Source organism: Gorilla gorilla, chromosome 3 (assembly GCF_029281585.2).
Source record: "Gorilla gorilla gorilla isolate KB3781 chromosome 3, NHGRI_mGorGor1-v2.1_pri, whole genome shotgun sequence".
Taxonomy (NCBI): Eukaryota; Metazoa; Chordata; class Mammalia; order Primates; family Hominidae; genus Gorilla; species Gorilla gorilla.
In genome coordinates this window covers 161,267,496-161,286,632 of record NC_073227.2, presented here as the reverse complement: position 1 = coordinate 161,286,632, position 19,137 = coordinate 161,267,496, and the positions used below count along the sequence as shown (strand labels likewise).

The 19,137-nt window shown below is 39.6% G+C and overlaps 1 protein-coding gene across 3 annotated transcripts in view; it reads left to right on the top strand.

Moving 5' to 3' along the window:
• Positions 1 to 494: 494 nt before the first annotated feature.
• MGAT4D (MGAT4 family member D) overlaps positions 495 to 19,137 on the top strand; it is a 56,019-nt gene continuing 37,376 nt past the window's right edge. The window contains exons 1-2 of one of the 3 annotated variants that reach the window (XM_019024975.4): positions 495 to 741; positions 16,357 to 16,515. In XM_019024975.4, coding sequence (XP_018880520.3) covers positions 648 to 741; positions 16,357 to 16,515 — 253 coding nt within the window. In that variant the 5' untranslated portion in view covers positions 495 to 647. Of the gene's footprint in view, positions 742 to 7,666; positions 7,791 to 16,356; positions 16,516 to 19,137 lie in introns of those variants that run through there. The other 2 variants (XM_063705556.1, XM_055384726.2) reach the window with 2 other exon arrangements.

The following is a 19,137-nucleotide window of genomic DNA, read 5'->3' as shown; positions in this document are numbered from 1 at the left end:
AGGAGAACATAGTTGAGGTGTCTCTTTCTCCTGGCTCCTTGTTTTGAGATCTGGCTGGGTCCCGGCTCAATGGAAAGTTACAGCTCCTAGCCATTAGCACATGAGAACACGCAGGCTATAATGGCATCTTCAGGCTGGGGTATGTTCAAATCTTTTTTCCCCTTCAAGGGGACAGAAGCCAGCCCTTCCAACGTGCAGGGCTGATTTGAAGTAGAATGTTTATATTATAACAGACTGCCAGTGAGTCCTCAATGAGAGGAGAGCTTAGAGGGGAGAGATCAAGGAGTCCATAGAGAGTCTCATCCTACTGATGCTCTAGTGTTTCTCAGCTTGGATAAAGCTTTGATAAGCCACTCGAGGAAAGTCACCTAACAGTTATTGCGCACCCACCACGTGCCAGGCAATGGGGCGCTTTCCCTAGTTTATCGTTTTTAACGACCAGTAGCCCTGGCCAGCGGTTTATAGCACGCGCTGAACCCTAGAGCAGGAAGCAAAAGGTGCAGAAGTTCTGTGGGAAGGCGGCTTCCCAAGGCGGGTGTGCTGGGGACCCACGCGGCACCGCGGGGAGGGGGCTCTGCGCGCTCAACCCCGTCCCGGGCACTATCCGCCGCCTCCACCCGCCGGCCTCCCGCAGCCTGGCCAGCGCCATGAGGACCAAGCAGGTGAACTTGCTGATCACCCTGGTCGCCGTCGCGTTGTTCAGCTTCTCTTGCTTCTGCATCTACAGGATAACTCAAATCAGTAAGCGGCGGGCCCTCCTCCCGCCTCCTTTCCCGCCGCGGGGGCTTCGGGGCTGCAGGAATGCAGGCGGGGCAGGGTCGGCGGGTGCGGAGGCGATGCGGGAAGCTGGCGGCGGCCGCCCGCGCTGGCACTGGGAGGCCCGCGTCGGTGCCTTGCCGAGGCCGCGCCCACCCCGGGTCAGCAGCGGCTGGGCTGTAACCGGCGCCCCGACCTCCTCCTCCAGGGCCGCGTCCGGCCTGCACGCGCGCTAACGCATCTGGCCCGGGGTACCCGCCGCTCCCTTTTCCTCAAAGGTTCAAGGACCCCGTCTGTGCACTGCTTTCCCCCTCTCCTGTTCTTCCTTCTCGAAACTCCGGCTGTCTGACCCCAAGAACTGCTCTTACACAGCCAGCATCTTTCCGCATCTTTCCTCCTTCGTGGTCCGGGTTACATCACCAGGCCCCGCTTCATGCCTCCCTCCTCCCTGGAGTGTTTTTTGCGTACCTGAAAAGAGGTGGTAGAAAGGAGAGGGACGTCCCTGACCACCTACAGCGCCGGCCCGGCGCCTGGACTTCTCCGATGGACCGCAGGCCTGTGTTCCGCTCCCACACACACTCAAGATGCAATTTCTTCTGGCCCATAGAAGTGCCAATTTAGGAAACAAAGGTACAGGTTGCCCAGTTTAATTTCAGTTTCAGATAAACAATTATATATTAGTATAAAAAATTGCATGGGACATAATTATTCTAAAATATTTACGTCTTTTTTATTTTAATTTCAAATTTAACCAGGTATCCTATATTTGATCTTTTAACCCTAGTTGTCCGCGGTGTAAAATTTTAGCATTCAAGTAGTTAAATTTTTCAGTTTAAGACTTAGGAACCCTGTAAATTATGAACCCAGCCTTCCACGATTGCTCTTACGTTGTTTTCAGTTAAATTTTCGTTTATTTACACATGTATGACTTAAGTGCACACGAGGTAATCTTGGTAGGAGTGCTGAGGTTGAAGTTTGGGAGTGGCTTCATGTTTTAGCCCTCCAGTTAATACTAGATTTTATCATCATATACACAAAATATTCTATATCCTGCTTGTTTCAAAGATTAGGAATGCATATTAATTTATCTGCATTATAATATTTCTACTAATCTTTATAGTCATTTGACATAGTTTCCCTCCTCTTCATTTTCTATAAAGAACATCATCCAAATGTCTATTTTAGCACAATGAACAATAAGCACACTTATAACAAAAAATAAATGATTTCTTATAATTAGAAAGCAAAATGTAAAGTTTTATAGTAATTTTTTTTTTTTTAAGACAGAGTTTTCGCTCTTGTTGCCCAGGCTGGAGTGTAGTGGCCACTGCACTGCAACCTGTGCCTCCCAGGTTCAAGCAATTCTCATGCCTCAGTCTCCTGAGTAGCTGGGATTACAGGCATGTGCCACCATGCCCGGATAATTTTTGTATTTTTAGTAGAGATAGGGTTTCACCATGTTGGTCAGGCTGGTCACAAACTCCTGCCCTCAGGTGATCCACCCACCTAGGCCTCCCAAAGTGCTGCGATTACAGGCATGAGCCACCGCACCCAGCCTAGTAATTTTGGAAGGTAATTTAGAATGTTAACCTCAGAAGTTTTAATACCATTAATGATTTTATAATGAAACTGTAGACTTTGAGATCCTTAACAATCATTTTGGTGTGTTTTCTGGTTATGACAGGGAAAAAGAAGTTTGATTCCTTAAAGCATTTGTGTCGTCATCATTCATATGTTCAAGTTCAGAAGCAAGATACTGTTCTTGAGAATGAAACACTCTTAAAATAACAGACAAATCAGATTTTTTCATTTTTTAGGTATGCCTTTCTGTGGAACTTAGCTCTAAAATAATTAGGATATCAATCCTATAATGAGCTGTTCTCACATCAACAAAAGAAAACACAGACTTCACTTAGTTTCTGAAGTAATGATTTTTATAAAGCACCAGAGATAGTCCCAATGTCTTAAAAATTTAATCTATAGTTGTCATTCCTATCAGTGAAAATTTGGGAACATTTATTAGAAAGATGGCCACCACCTAGTGCTTTATTCTTTCTCCCTCTTTAAAATTAACTAAATTTTGCCAGGCGCAGTGGGGTGGCTCACACCTGTAATCCCAACACTTTGGGAGACCGAGGCAGGTGGATCACAAGGTCAGGAGTTTGAGACCAGCCAGGCCAACATGGTGAAACCTAATCTCTACTAAAAATACAAAAATTAGCTGGGCATGGTGGTGCGCCTGTAATCCCAGCTACTCAGTAGGCTGAGGCAGGAGAATTGCTTGAACCCAGGAGACAGAGGTTGCAGTGAGCCGAGATCGCGCCACTGCCCTTCAGCCTGGGTGACAGAGCAAGACTCCATCTTGGAAAAAATAAAAACTAAAAAATAAATTAAATTAAATTAACAAAATTTTATGGATAGATAACCTTTTTGTTCATTTTTATAAGCTCGTAGTATTAACAGTTCATAATTTGATGAACAAATATGCAAGCTCTGTGAGGACAGAACATACTTCCTGTTTTTACCTGTTCTGTTGTGTTCACTACTGTGTCCCAGCATGTGGAAAACTACATGGCATGTAATGAGCGTGCTAAATATTGGATGAATAAATGAATGGTTGAAATAATGAAAGACTCAATGAGTTTAATAACTACCTATTCATGTTGTAGGCACCAAGTGAACGGCATCAAAGGACACCCCCTCCCTTTCATGAAGCTTACATTCTGCTTACGGGAAGTAAACAACAAACAAATGATATAATTACTATATGATATCAGGTGTTGGCAGGGTTAGGGAAAGGAAAGTGCTGTTTTAAAGGAAAGGGCTGTCAGAGAAGGATTACCTGAGCAAGTTATATTTGAACAGATTCTCAAATGAAGTGAGGAAGCGTCATGTGTGGATATCTGGGGGAAGAGTATTTCAGACAAAGGGAAAAGCAAGTACAAAGGCCCTGCGGTGGAATCTCCTTGATTTGTTCGAGAAACAGCCAGGAGGCCAATGTGAACAAGGGGGAGAGTGATAGAAGTATTATATCATGGGGACCATAGTAAGGACTCTGCCTTTTATTCTGAGTAAGATTGGAAGCCATCAGAGTTTTGTGCAGAAGAGTAACATGATCTCACACATACATTTAAATATTATTGGATGTGTGCTGTGAAAGAAAGAAAAGAATCGCGGGATGCTCCAAGAATTTTTAACTTAAACTAGGGTTTCTCAACCTCAGCGCTGTTGACATTTTGGGTTGGGTAATTCTTTGCGGGGAGAGGGCAGTCCTATATATTGTAGAATGTTTAGCAGCATCCGTGGGTTCTATCCAGGAGATGCCAGGAGCAACACCCCCTCTCCCATTGTGACAGTGTCTCCAGGCATTGGCAAATGTCTCCTGAGGGAGAAATCATCCCTGGTTGAGAATGAGTGGCTTAAATAATTAGATAAATGGAGCTGCCATTTACCGAAATGGCAAAGGCTGGGGTAGGAGCAGGTTTGGGGGTAAGGTCACTATTTCTCTTATGTATGAAGTGCTTATTAGAGATCCCAGTGAAAGTGTTGAATAGGCAGTTGGATATATCAGTCTGCATCAGGATTAGCAGTATAAAGTTGAGAACTGTTAGCATATAAAGCCATGAAATGGGATGAGATCACCTAGGGAATGAACAAAAGGAGTAAGTCTTGGGGAATTTCAGTATTTCAAAGTAAAGGAAAAGCTAGAAAACTGAAAGAGCTAAACCAAGAAGATATTTCAAAGAGGAGAGTGCAATAGTGTCAAATAATGTTGAGAGAACATTCTCTAGTAATGAAAAGCCATCTCACTCACAATCTTTGAAGTTATCATTCCCACATTCTTAGTGAATGCAGCAGGCCCTTGATCGCCAGAGTCCCAGTTTGAGTAGTACTTCGTCTGGGTCACCTGGAGATGATAATTAAGGTAACTGTTTTGCCAGTGCCTGTCATGGAATTCTAGTGTCTTATTTTCCATGGGCAGTGTGGTGGGTTGTCATTGCATTTAAGCCCAAGTACATCAGGTAACCAATTCCAGATTTTCTTCTTTGAGAGTGTTTCCTGGGTAATGCAACCACTCCAGGAGCCCCTAGTCATCTGCTAGCTACCTCCCTTGGAAAAGCCAACACTTGCCTGCCACTTCCATTGACAATCCTGGCCCTGTGGCTGGCCTGCTACTACTCTTGCCTCTGGCCACTGCCTCAATGTCTGACACCCCAGCAAAGGCTGGCAGTTTGGTGGAAGAATCACCAAAAGGAGAAATACTACCTCCTTTCATACACCCTCTAATTTAGCACAACTGCCTCCCATTGGCAAAATATAATGAGAATACCACTTGCAAGGAAATCTGGGACAAGCAACAGGTTTCCAGTTTGATCATACAAAGGAAATTTAGAGGGGCCTATAAAGACAGAGTGTCAACAGACACAATTTTTAGAAACTCTTGGAACAAAGAAAACTAAACAGCATCTTATATAGGGACATCCATAAGTATGATAAAATTACATTTTAAAAAGTAAAGGAACAGGCCAGGCACGGTGGCTCATGCCTGTAATCTCAGCACTTTGGGAGGCCAAGGTGGGCAGATCACGAGGTCAGGAGATCGAGACCATCCTGGCTAACACAGTGAAACCCCATCTCTACTAAAAATACAAAAAATTAGCCGGGCATGGTGGTGGGCGCCTGTAGTCCCAGCTACTGGGGAGGCTGAGGCAGGAGAATGGTGTGAACCTGGGAGGCAGAGCTTGCAGTAAGCCGAGATCGCACCACTGCATTCCAGCCTGGGCGACAGAACGAGACTCCATCTCAGAAAAAAAAAGAAAGTAAAGGAGCAATAAACAGATACAGTTTGGGAGAGTACCGTAGTATCATCATGAGATGGGGTGGGAGAGGAATCAGAGGTGGAAGCAGAGGCATCGGGTAACTCAAGTTATTAGCTTGAGTGATGAGCTATTAATTTTACATTATGTTGCAGAACTTACCTATGTATTACATGTCTTCTTTTGCATATATAACTTTTTAATCAGTTAAAATAATTTGTATAGTGGGAATAAGGAAGCAAGAAAATGGAAATGATAGACATACAGTACCCAATTCACTTAAAGATGTAAAAACAATAAGAATGTATTTTTGAAAAAGTTCAACTTGGGATATAAATACAAATGACTTTTTATTTTTCCAGTAACTCCTCATATGTGTTCTATTAAGCCCCCTTCTCTGCTTAGATGTTTAGAGAGACAATGAAGACTTATTCTGTGTCTTTTTTGGTCACTTTTGGTTATTCAGTCTCATTCCTGTTTTTAAAGACCCTGTTTCATTATTTTTAAAACTTTAATCTCCTAGTCAACTTGAAACTTTCTTTTCCTTTCCCTGCTGGACAGGCAAGACTTGTGGTTCAAGGAAAATGGAATGTCAAATGAGAAAATGGCAAAACTTCCACAAACACTAGTGGCTTAAAACAATCTTTTTTTTTTTTTTTTTTTTTTTTTGAGACAGAGTCTTGCTCTGTCATCCAGGCTAGAGGGCAGTGGTGCAATCTTGGCTCACTGTAATCTCCACCTCCCGGGTTCAAGCAATTCTCCTGCATCAGCCTCCTGAGTAGCTGGGACTACAGGCGCGTGCCACCACTCCCAGCTAATGTTTGTATTTTTCATAGAGACAGGTTTCACCATGTTGGCCAGGCTGGTCTCAATCTCCTGATCTTGAACAATCACTTTTTTTAAACTCTTGATTTAGTAATCAGAAATTCACGAAGGGCTCCACTGGGCAGTTTATCTATAATCTGAGGTGGTGTCAACTGGGACATTTGGAGCTGAAGGCTCTACTACTAAGAAGTCTTTTTCCCTCACAGCTCCAGCATCTCTCTCTCCTCTCCCGACACAGTGGTGCATCCTCCAAAGCCTCTCCTTGTGGCTTGTGTTTGTTTCTCACAACACTGTGGTCTTAGCAATATTATACATTTTCCCCCCCACAAGGCAACTACCTTTTAAAAGGCAGGAAGTGGAAACTGCCAAGCCAGTTAAAGGCTATACCCCAAACTAGTACTGCATTACTTTTGCTATATATTACTATAGTGAAAGCAGTCATAGGGTGAACCCAGATTCAAGCAGGTAGGGAAATTGACTTCTTGATGACTGACTGGGAAGGTCAAAGTGCACAACACCATTTGACCTGGAGGCTATCTTTGGAGAAACAGTCTGCTGCACCCCCCTCCTCCTTTCTTGTGCTTCCCTTGTGGTACTAGGGTGGGAAAGAGCTGGGGGGACAGAGGTTTTCTTCCATGACAGGAGCCTGGTGGTTTCAATTTCTCTGGAAGACACTTGGATGTGGCAGATATCTGATGCTCTTGTAGGGGTAGTTTGTGGCTGCTTCTGAGGGCCTGCTGTGGTGTCTCCGCTCTCTGTTCCCTTAAGGGATATCCATCTGCTGCTTGAATTCTTCCTCCCTACCTCTGCCTTTGCCAGAGCCCCTTGTTGCTGGGAATCTTCTGCCTGGCAGATGACCTTCTTGTAGATGACCTGCAATATTCACTTGAGCCACAGCCGACTCCTATGTCTTTAGTGCTTCAAGCTGCATGCCTGCAGGCTACTTCATATGTTCCCCCTCTTGGCTTAGTAGGATCTCTCCCTTTCTCCTGCCCCTTTTCATCTGGCAGCATGAGACTTTTGGTAGGTCTAGCAGTTCCACAATTTTCAGGGTAAAAATGTTCCTCAGCCCCTGAATTGGTGAGGAGAGGGCTCATTCTAGAGCACCCAACTTTATTTCTTGGGGATCTCTCTTCCCTTGATGGAGGGGAAACACCCTCATCTCCATCCAGTTGGGGGAGTGTTTCACCAATGTGTATGACCTTGTGGGAATATGCTGACAAAATAGATTGTTATTACTGTCCATGGGGCAGAAGAGGAGCTCTCAGACGCAGCTGTAAGTAAGCAGAATCCAAGGTCCAAATGTGGGTTATTCAAGAGAATAATTGAAATGTCCTGTGGAATTTAAAATACATGTACAACAACAATGTATGCCAGCAATTACAAGAAAAGGTAAGAGAGGGAAATGGAGTTAAATTGTACTAGACTTGTAGAACTATTGAGAAGTAAGAATGTAAGAATTGGTATTTGACTATTAAGTCGAGGATTCATGTTGAAATATCTAGTTGAACCACTAAAATAATAGTAAAATAGCATAACTATATCACTAATTGCATTAAGTGTCCCAAAAAAGAAATTAAAATATTTCCTGATTGGATATATGACAAAATTCAACTTGATGATTACTAAAAGAGACATATTTGAATTTTAAAGACAGAAATTTTGGAAGAAAAGAGATGGAAAAATACCCACAAACCCAAACCAAAATAAAGTTGATGTAGCTGTATTATGTTATCAAGCAAATGGGCTCATGGCCCAATGTATACAGAAGCCAATAACTTTAACACTGGCTTTTGAGAAAAGAAATTTTTTTTTGCAAAACCAGCCAGCAAGGAGATCAGACTCAGGCTCAAATGTTTGTCTCTTATTGGGTCTGGGCCAAGTTTTAAGGGATCATAGGACAAGGGAAAAGATTTAGGAACGTTGGCTTGGCAGGGTCTAGTTGGAGGGCTTCCAGTCTGGCCATTGATGGTAAGGTATGTTGAGGCAAATTTTAGCTCCAGATCTTCTGGGCCAACAGACCCATCGCATATGAAAGAGTTCCAGCGTTCAGGTTCTGGTCACGTCCCAGGCTTCTTGATTCAGAGGGAGGATTCATTGGTTCTGGGTGTGGTTAGAGGTCAAAGTTTTTGCTATTGCACTTGCCCAGGCTATATGAATTGCAGTTTTGGGCTCTGCTACACCTACAAGGTAACTGGACACCTTTCAACAAAGTAGGTCTGGTTTGGGCTGGTCTTGTGGTTTATCAATATCAGCAAAGAAGGCTCTAAAACAAAGTGCAACATAAATGTTGAATAAACATAGAAAAGCCGCTAGCAATCGAGAAAATGCAAGTTTAAAACATGAGTTACCAGTTCATGCTATTCTGTTCCTTAAATTAGGAAATTGGACATTTAGTGAGAATGTGGAGTTTTGGGAATTCAAACTTCCCTTGGAGGAGTACACATTCAGTCTCTTCCGTTATGAAACATATGCCTTTCCTATGTCTTAGGAATTCCACTACTAGTAGGGTTGAAATGAGTGTACAGCCTTATCAATGGTTTATGGCCAACATATGTTCTCACTGATCATCAGTACCTATACCATACATGTTGTTAAATATTTTAAATAACATCTCTACCACCAGATATATCCTAGGGAAGCTCTTGAACATGTTTACTAGGAGACGTGTACCAGAATATTCTTGGTAGCATTTCTTATAATTGTTACCAACAATAGAAGAGACAAACATGTTGTGGTATATTCAGTACATTGGAACATTTTACATCAGTAAAAATGAATCAACTACAGCTTGATTCGTCAATATAAATAAATCTCAAAAGCATAAATTGAGCTAAAGAAGCAAGCACAGAGTTTTATTTATTAATGTATAAAACCAAGTGTAAGTCAACTTGCAAAAATAGTAAAATTGTAAAGGAAAGCAATAAATGATTAATACAAAATTCAGGATTCTGCTTATCTGGGGGTAGGGAGGAAGGGGAATTGGATCTGGGAAGGAAACAAGTAGAATATCTAAGGCTAAGGTAGTTTGTGATGGGTTCATGGATGTTCATTTTTATTATTATCCTTTAAACTGTCTTATATACACTTTGTAATGTCTAATATATTCTGCAATAAAACCTAATGCACAGAGGGGCCACTCACAGGGAATTTAAAGGGCTTAGTACATAGTTTGATTTGATTATTGCAAAGCATACATGGGGGGAGTAATCTGAAATGTACTTTATGTTTTTAGTTTCATCTTCTAGTAATTACCTTAGATATTCTTTATTTGGAAGCACATTGGGTACAAGTATACTAATAATAAATTTAAAGTGACCTGCCAATGCTTTAACATTATACCTTTTGCCCTTATATTTACCCCCTGAGTGACTTACATACGTTCCCCATGATAAACTGTAGTAGGCCATTCTTGCATTGCTATAAAGAAATATCTGAGACTGGGTAATGTATAAAGAAAAGAGGTTTAATTGGCTCCCAGTTCTGCAGGACCTACAAACATGGTGCTGACATATGCTCGGCTTCTAGGAAGGTCTCAGGGAGCTTTTACTCATAGCAGAAGGCTAGGCCGGAGCAGGCAGGCATGTCACATGGCAAAAGCAGGAGTGAGAGAGAGTGGCAGGGAGGTGCCACACACTTAACCAGATCCCAAGAGAACTCACTATCATGAGGATAGCACCAAGCCATGAGGGATCATCTTCCCCCATGACTCAAATGCCTCCCACATTGGGGATTACAATTCAACATGAGATTTGGTGGGGATAGATATTCAAACTATATCACATACCATACCATTTCACACTCTATGCACTTATGGTGTTGTTTTCTGAGGCTGGAATGCCCTTCCCTTCTTTCTGCTGTAGGCAAGCTTCTGTACATACAAGTTCTCAAGTCTTCCTTCTTCTCTGAAACCTTCTCCACCTCTCCTACTCCTCAGTTCTCCTTAAGAATTAATCATTCCTGCCTTCCTGTGCCTGTGGCACTTTGAGGATAATTCCATTTTAACAATATATTATAATTAGTAAAGTTTAAATATATGCACCATTCCCACATTCCTTGCAGTCTGATTGTCAGGAGCCAGATTTTATTCATATCAATTTAATTTAGAGCAGGAACCAGATTTTATTCATGTTTATTTACCTACCACATACATAGCACATGGCAAGTATTTAATGGAAGAATAGAAATCTCAGCATGCTTCTTGCTACTGGAGGTGTTTAGTGAATGAAGTGAGGTCAAGTCACGTTCATGGCCATGTTGTATAGGACCTGGTAGACCAGGGCAAGTAAGCACTCAGGGAACTATTTATAATCTTTGAGCAGTGTTTCCAGAAGATTAATCAGGGATTGGACATGAGAGACCAATTAAGAGGCAATTATAATAGTGCCGCTAAAGGCAATAAAGCTTGAGCTATGGTAGTATCAATGATGATAAAGAGAAAACCATGAAAGTGGTCTGTCACAGCCCTTCTCAAATTTTAATGTGCATAGTAGTCAACTGGGAATCTTATTAAAATGCACAATCTGATTGTCTGCATCTGAGGACTGGGGTGAGGCCTGAGATACTGCATTTCTAACAAGCTCACAGCTGATGCCAGAGACTTATGCCATCCAGTGTGGTAGTCAGGTGGCTTTGAAGCACTGGAAATGCAGCTAGTGAGTGCAACTGAGAAACAGCATTTTTTATTTTATGTTAACTAGTTTGAGTCTACATTTAATAACTGAAATTGTGAAAAATATTTCTCCATTAAGCAAAACTGTACTGTTTTGGTAGGATTACATTTCACTGTAATTATTAAAATTTAGCATCTGAATTGAGATGTACTGTGAGTGTAAAATACACGCAGGATTTAGAATATTTAGTACAAAAATGTAAAATAGCCCATTGTTTACTTTTATGTTGAAACATTTTGGATATATTGTATTAAATAAAATATATTGTTTAAAATTACTTTCACTTGTTTCATTCGTTTCTTTTCACTTTTTAAAATGTGACTACTAGAAAATTTTAAATGACAGATGTGGCTTGCATTTTATTTCTACTGGAACACAATGCCTTGGAGCCTTGCTGTGAGAGGCACAAATCAGTGGCACTTAGGATCTAGCCTGGAACCTATTTTTAATGTGCAGAAGTCACATTCACCCATTGCACACTTGAACTGGTGTTTGTTTTCATAATTTCACTACAGAGATGCCCAATTGACTCAAAGCATCTAATTATTGTTTATTTCAAACCTTTGCAAAATAGTGTTATAACATTTCATCCTCACTAAATACCTGGGTAAATATACAAGTAATTTCAATATTTTAAATAGAATATTGATGAATGAATTACCAGGGAAAAATGTACAAGAAGCAGATCTAAGATTAGAGATTATGTCCTTTAACATTTCTTTATGATTGTTGCTGTAAATACTGCTTCCTCTGGAGAAAACTCTTTCTTTTCATGTTTACCAAATTGATCCCTAGGGACTGACCTACAATGTAGAAACCCACATAGGTTGCATCACCCATGATATATTAACTCGGAACACACAATCCATTTTGCAAAGAGAACATTACCTGGGAAACCCTAATATCATGAGCTTAAACTACATCTCCCTCTAAGGTTTGTAAGCATCTTCAAATAGTATCTACAATATGAATATTTAAGGCTTATCTGGATAGGTGCAGTTCTTTTGATTAAAGCATGATTCAGCTTAAGAATCACTAAAATTAGTTCTTATACTGACAAGTCCATTCATTTCATTAATTTATTTATTCATCGAGCATATATTTGTATAAGAACTATATGCAAATCACTGTTTCAGATAGTTGGAATTTAGTAGTAAAAAGTTCTCACTGCTCTCATTCTAGAAATCTCTGGAGTGAAACATGAAAGCAGTCAATACATAATATGAAGTCAGGTGGTGATAAGTTATTTGAACAATGAGAACACATGGACACAGGGAGGGGAACATCACACACCGGGGCCTGTTTGGGGGTGGGTGGCTAGGGGAGGGATAGCATTAGGAAAAATACCTAACGTAGATGACGGGTTGATGTGTGCAGCACATGTATACCTATGTAACAAACCTACACATTCTGCACATGTACCCCAGAACTTAAAGTATAATAAAAAAAAATAATAAGGGAAAGACGGCTGTGCTATCTTACAAAGGGTGGCAGGGTAGGCTTCCCTGAGGTGGTAATGTCTTAGCAGAAAACTGAATGAAATTAGGGACCTTCTGCCACAACAGGATATGTGATAAAACAATGAAAGGATATGGGGAAAGAGCATTCAGTGCTGAGAACATTGCAAAAGCCAAAGCCCTAAGGCAGGAGAGTGTTTGGCTCGTGTGAGGAACAGCAAGGAGGCCAGTGTGGGTGATGCTGGGCTCCCTCAGAGTGAGGCAGGAAGGGTAGGAAACGAGACCAGGGAGGAACTCAAGGACTGATCACACAGGGCTTTGTGGGTCATGGTAAGGACTTTGGTTATTTTTCTAAGTGTGATGAGAAATATTTTGGAGGGTTTTGAGCAGGGGAGAGGAATTATCCAATTTTTGCCACAGGCTATCCACTTGTGTGCTCTTGTTCAGACAAAACAGATAAGTGAAAAAATATTACAACCCAAATGTATCATCACTGCTTTTTTTTTTTTTTTTTTTTTTTTTTTTTTGAGACAGGGTCTTGCTCTGTTGCTCAGGCTGGAGTGCAGCAGTGCAATCATGGCTCCACTGTGGCCTTGATCTCCTGAGCTCAAGCAATCCTCTCACCTTGACCTCCCAAAGTGCTGGGTTTACAGGTGTGAGCCATAACATCCATCCAACATACTGACTTTATTTCCTTTGAATACATAACCAACAGTGGGATTGCTGCATTATGCAGTTCTATTTTTAATTTTTTTAATAAAATTTTATTTTTTATTATTATTATACTTTTAAGTTTTAGGGTACATGAACACAATATGCAGGTTAGTTACATATGTATACATGTGCCATGCTGGTATGCTGCACCCACTAACTCGTCACTTAGCATTAGGTATATCTCCTAATGCTATCCCTACCCCCTACCCCCACCCCACAACAGTCCCCAGAGTGTGATGTTCCCCTTCCTGAGTCCATGTGTTCTCATTGTTCAATTCCCATCTATGAGTGAGAACATGCAGTGTTTGGTTTTTTGTCCTTGTGATAATTTACTGAGAAAGATGATTTCCAATTTCATCCATATCCCTACAAAGGACATGAAATCATCATTTTTTATGGCTGCATGGTATTCCCTGGTGTATATGTGCCACATTTTCTTAATCTAGTCTATCATTGTTGGACATTTGGGTTGGTTCCAAGTCTTTGCTATTGTGAATAGTGCCGCAGTAAACATACGTGTGCATGTGTCTTTATAGCAGCATGATTTATAGTCCTTTGGGTATATACCCAGTAATGGGATGGCTGGGTCAAATGGTATTTCTAGTTCTAGATCCCTGAGGAATTGCCACACTGACTTCCACAATGGGTGAACTAGTTTACAGTCCCACCAACAGTGTAAAAGGGTTCCTATTTCTCCACATCCTCTCCAGCACCTGTTGTTTCCTGACTTTTTAATGATCGCCATTCTAACTGGTGTGAGATGTTATCTCATTGTGGTTTTGATTTGCATTTCTCTGATGGCCAGTGATGACGAGCATTTTTTCATTGTCTTTTGGCTGCATAAATGTCTTCTTTTGAGAAGTGTCTGTTCATACCCTTTGCCCACTTTTTGATGGGGTTGTTTGTTTTTTTCTTGTAAATTTGTTTGAGTTCATTGTAGATTCTGGATATTAGCCCTTTGTCAGATGAGTAGGTTGTGAAAATTTTCTCCCATTTTGTAGGTTGCCTGTTCACTCTGATGGTAGTTTCTTTTGCTGTGCAGAAGCTCTTTAGTTTGACTAGATCCCATTTGTCAATTTTGGCTTTTGTTGCCATTGCTTTTGGTGTTTTAGACATGAAGTCCTTGCCCATGCCTATGTCCTGAATGGTAAGGAGCCTCCATACTATGTTCCATAATGGATACACTAATTTATATTCCTGCCAACAGTGTGCAAGAGTTTCTTTCTCTCCATATTCTCACCTTTTGTCTCTTATAATAGCCATTCTAACAGATGTGAGATGGTACCTTGTTTTAATTTGCATTTTGCTGATGATTAGTGATATCAAGCACATGCATGTCTTGTTTTGACAAATATCTATTTGAATCTTTTGCCAATTTTTTACTGTTTTTTTGCTGTTGTTTGAGTTTCTTATATATTTTAGATATTAACCTCTTTTCAGATGTATGGTTTGCAAATATTTTCTCCCACTGGACAAATTTCAACCCATAGATTGTCTCTTGGGTTGAAATATTTTCAATCCATGTTGTCTCTTCACTCTGTTAATTGTTTACTTTGCTGTGCATAAGCTTGTTTAACTTGATGTAATCCCATTCATTTATTTTGTCTTTTGTTATCTGTTATTTTGGAGTCATATCTGAAAAATCACTGCTCAGACTGGGTCAATAAGCTTTTTCCTAATGTTTTCTTCTAGTAATCTTACAGTTTCAGGTCTTACACTTAAGTCTTTCATCCATTTTTAGTTGATTTTTTGTGTGAGTTGAAATAAAGATCTAATTTCATTCTTTTGCATGTGGATATCTAGTTTTCCAAACACGTTTTTATTGAAGACACTGTTCTTTCCCTATTGTGTGTTCTTGGCAACTTTGTCAAAGATCAAGTTACTGTAAATGCGTGAATTTCTGGGTTCCCTATTTTGTTCCATTGGTCTATGTGTCTGTTATTATGCCAGTACCATGCTGTTTTGATTACCATAGCTTTGCAATGTATTTTGAAGTCAGGTAGTGTGATGTCTCCAGCTTTGTTCTTTCATTCAAGATTGCTTTGGCTTTTTGGGGTCTTTTGTGGTTTCATATGAATTGCAGGGGTTGTTTTTCTGTTTCTGTGAAAAACGTAATTGGATTTTTTTAAGGATTGCATTGAATCTGTAGATTGTTTTGTGTAGTATAAACATTTTAACAATATTCTTCTAATCCATGAACATGTGATATCTTTCCATTTATTTGTGTCTTCAATTTCTTTCACCCAGATTATATAGTTTTCAGTGCACCGTTCTTTCACCTCCTTGGTTAAATTTATTCCCAAGTATTTTATTGTTGCCATTGTAAATGGTGTGGTTTGACTGATTTCTTTCCTGGATAGTTTGTTGTTAGTGGATAGAAACTCTACTGTTCATTTTGTATCCTGAAACTTTAGTTTATGTGCATCATCACTACATCTTCACAACAGCTCTGAGGCAGAGATTTTTATGTATGCATTTACACCAGAAGGAGCAGAGGCAAATAAAAATTAAGCAATTTTCCCCAGATAACACAAATATTAAGTATATCATACATGATTTGACATCAGAGCCATCAGAACTCTTAAAAGAATATTCTGTAATTTATTTAGCAAATGTCCTACTGTTGGGCACTTTGGTCAGTTCCAATTTTTAAAAATAATGCTAAATACTACGGCCTATGTTAAATATCCTTCGTCCAAATCTGTGTACATATTCCTCATAATTTTCTTCAGATAATTTCTTAGATGTATTTTTGGGGGGTTAATGGGATTACACTCTAATACAAATCTGATACACGCACACCATGGAAAATTTGTAAAACAAAGAAGAGCACAGAGTAATAAAGGAAAAAATCATTTATAATCCCACCTTCTTCATATCACTATATTTAACATTTTGTTCTTTCTTTCCAGTCTTTTATATTTGTACCTATGCACGTATTTACACATGTGGTATATACTATATGTATATAGTACTGTATATATACACATATAATACATATATAGTACTATATATAACTATATTGAAACTTATACTTTACATTCTTACCTATTATAGAAAATTGTGTGACACCATTGCTACATGTACAAATATATACATATGTTTTCATTGCAGATAATCAATTAATTAACTGTAGAAACCATATTTTGGAGTTTAAAGAAAATATGCTATACTTAAGAAACAAAACTGAAAAAAATAGCCAAGAGATGATGAAAGTTTTGAATCGAATGAAGTATGAAATTACAAAGAGAGAAATTTTGTCCAGAAACTTAGGTTTGTGTTGATTTTGTTTTTCTATATTGTGGTTTGTTTGTTTTGTTTTGTTTTTGGAAATGTAGATTCAATGTCTTATGATTTTAGGGCCTCTTCTCTCTATAAACTTAACTATATCAGTACTGGTTCTTTTATTGTGAGACGTGCAAAAATCAGGTAAGAGATATCACTGACCTACTTCCTCTCATCTTGACTTCGAAAGTAGTCTTCCTGTGCTTTCTGGCTCTGTGAATTGCACCACCATCCATGATCCATTCAATAGATGCAACCAGAAACCTGAGGATCACCTCTGACCCCTCCCTCTACCTCTTGCGTACTTCCATGTCAGTAAAAGCAATCCTGGTTGATTCACCATTCTATATATCTCAAAAATTTGTCCACATTTTCCATCATCATTTCTGCTACGTTAGTCAGGCAACCTTCCTGCTTTACCTGAGTGACTAGTAACATACAGCTAATTTTTCTCATATAAACCTTCAGTGGCTTTCCATTTCTCCAGGACAAAAAGTCCTGCCTTGTGCATCCCCTTTGTACTCCAATCCTCCCCCTACTCTTAATCCCTGGCAACCACTGCTCAGATCTCTGTTCTTATTGCTTTGCCTTTTCCAGAAGCCATGCAAATGCAGTCAAACAATGTGTAACCCTTTGAAACTTGCTTCTATCACTTAGCATAGATTTACCCAAATTGTCGTGTCACCAGTTGTTCTGTTTATAGTGCTGAGTAGCATTTCATTGTATCGATGTTCAATGGACATATTGTTTATCCTCTCACCAATTGAAAGGCATTTGGGTTGTTTTCAGGTTTGGGCAATTACAAATAGATGTTACTATAAGCATTCATGTACATGTGTTTGGTATGAAGAGAAGTTTTAATTTTTTTAGAATTCATATGTAGAAGTAGGATTGACAGGACATAGGTAAGTATATGTTTAACGTTATAAGAAACTGCCATACTGTTTTCCAGAGGGGCTGTGCCATTTTTCACTCCCTCCAGCAATGTATGACAGTTTAGTCACTCCAGTTTATTATAGCCATTTTTTTTTAAAACAGGCTCTTGCTCTGTTGCCCAAGCTAGAGGCCAATGGTGCAATCTGGCTCACTGCAGCCTCTACCTCCTGGGCCCAAGCAATCTTCCTATCTCAGTCTCCCAAGTAGCTGGGACTACAGTCATGTGCTACCACACCCGGCTAATTTTATTTTTTGTAGAGATGGGGTCTCTCTATGTTGCCCAGGCTGATCTTGGACTCCTGGCCTCAAGCAAGCCTCCCACCTCAGCCTTCCAAAGTGCTGGAATTACGGGATCATGCCTGTCCTATTATAGCCATTCTAATGTCACGATATCTCATAGCTTTATGTTGTATTTCCCAGAAACTAATGATGTTGAACATTTTTACTATTTGCCATCCAGATATCTTCTTTGGTGAAATGTCTGTTCAAACGGGGAATGCAATGGCACAATCATGGCTCACTGCAGCCTCCACCTCCTGAGCTCAAGGGATCCTCCCACCTCAGCTTCCTGAGCAGCTGGGACTCCAGGCACATCACATGCCACTATGCCCCACTGCGTGTGTGTGTGTGTGTGTGTGTGTGTGTGTGTGTGTGTGTGTGTGTCTGTAGAGATGAGGGTCTTGCTATGTTGCTCATGCTGTTCTCAAACTCCTGTTTTGCCAGTTTCTTTAACTGGGTGATTTTGTTTTCTCATTGAGTTTTGAGAGAGTTCTACATATTATCCTGGATACATATCAGATGGATATGTGATTTGGAAATACTTTCTTCCAGTTGGTGACACTCTTTCATTCTCTTTCTGATGCTTTCAGGGGGCAAGCATTTTTAATTTTTGATGAAGTCTGATTTGTGAATTTTTCTTTTATTTATTGTTTTGTTTTTTGTATTGATATATTGTGTCTAAGATCTCTTTACCTATCTCAGGGTCATGAAGGTTTTCTTTTTTGTTTTTAAAAAAATTCATAGGTTTATGTTTTACATTTATGTCTATGAACATTTTTAGCTAATTTTTATAAACAGCATGAAAAACAAGTCAATGTTCAGTTTTTTCCACGTAGATGTCCAAGTGTTCAAACACCTTTATCAACTGTCTTTTCTGCATTCAATTACCTTTGCAACTTTGTCATAAGTCAGTCAACCATATTTTTGTGAACCTACTTCTGTATTCTATGATCTGTTCCATTGTTTATATATCTATTTTTTATATAATATCACACTGTTTTGACTACATTGCTATGTATTATGAATTAAAATTGGGTAATGTGCGTCCTCTAACATTTTCTTTTTCAAAATTGTAGAGGCAACTTCTAATGAAGTTTACAAATATAGTCATTAAATTTTAGGGGCTACAAAGCAAAGTTATAAAGATACAAATTTAATAAAGTGATATTAATCAAAGTAGCAGAGTAAGCCAATTACAGCATGTTTCAGTTATACTTTTTTCATTTGGAACTGACAGTTCCATTGTCCTCTGTGTATCTTATAATTCTAGGCTTAAATTAAATATTACTTTATAAATAAATATGAATAAATAATAGTCGAGCTATATTTAACATTATTATCTTAATAATTTACATTTTAGAGTGTTTCTTTTATACATTGAATGCTAAATTAATC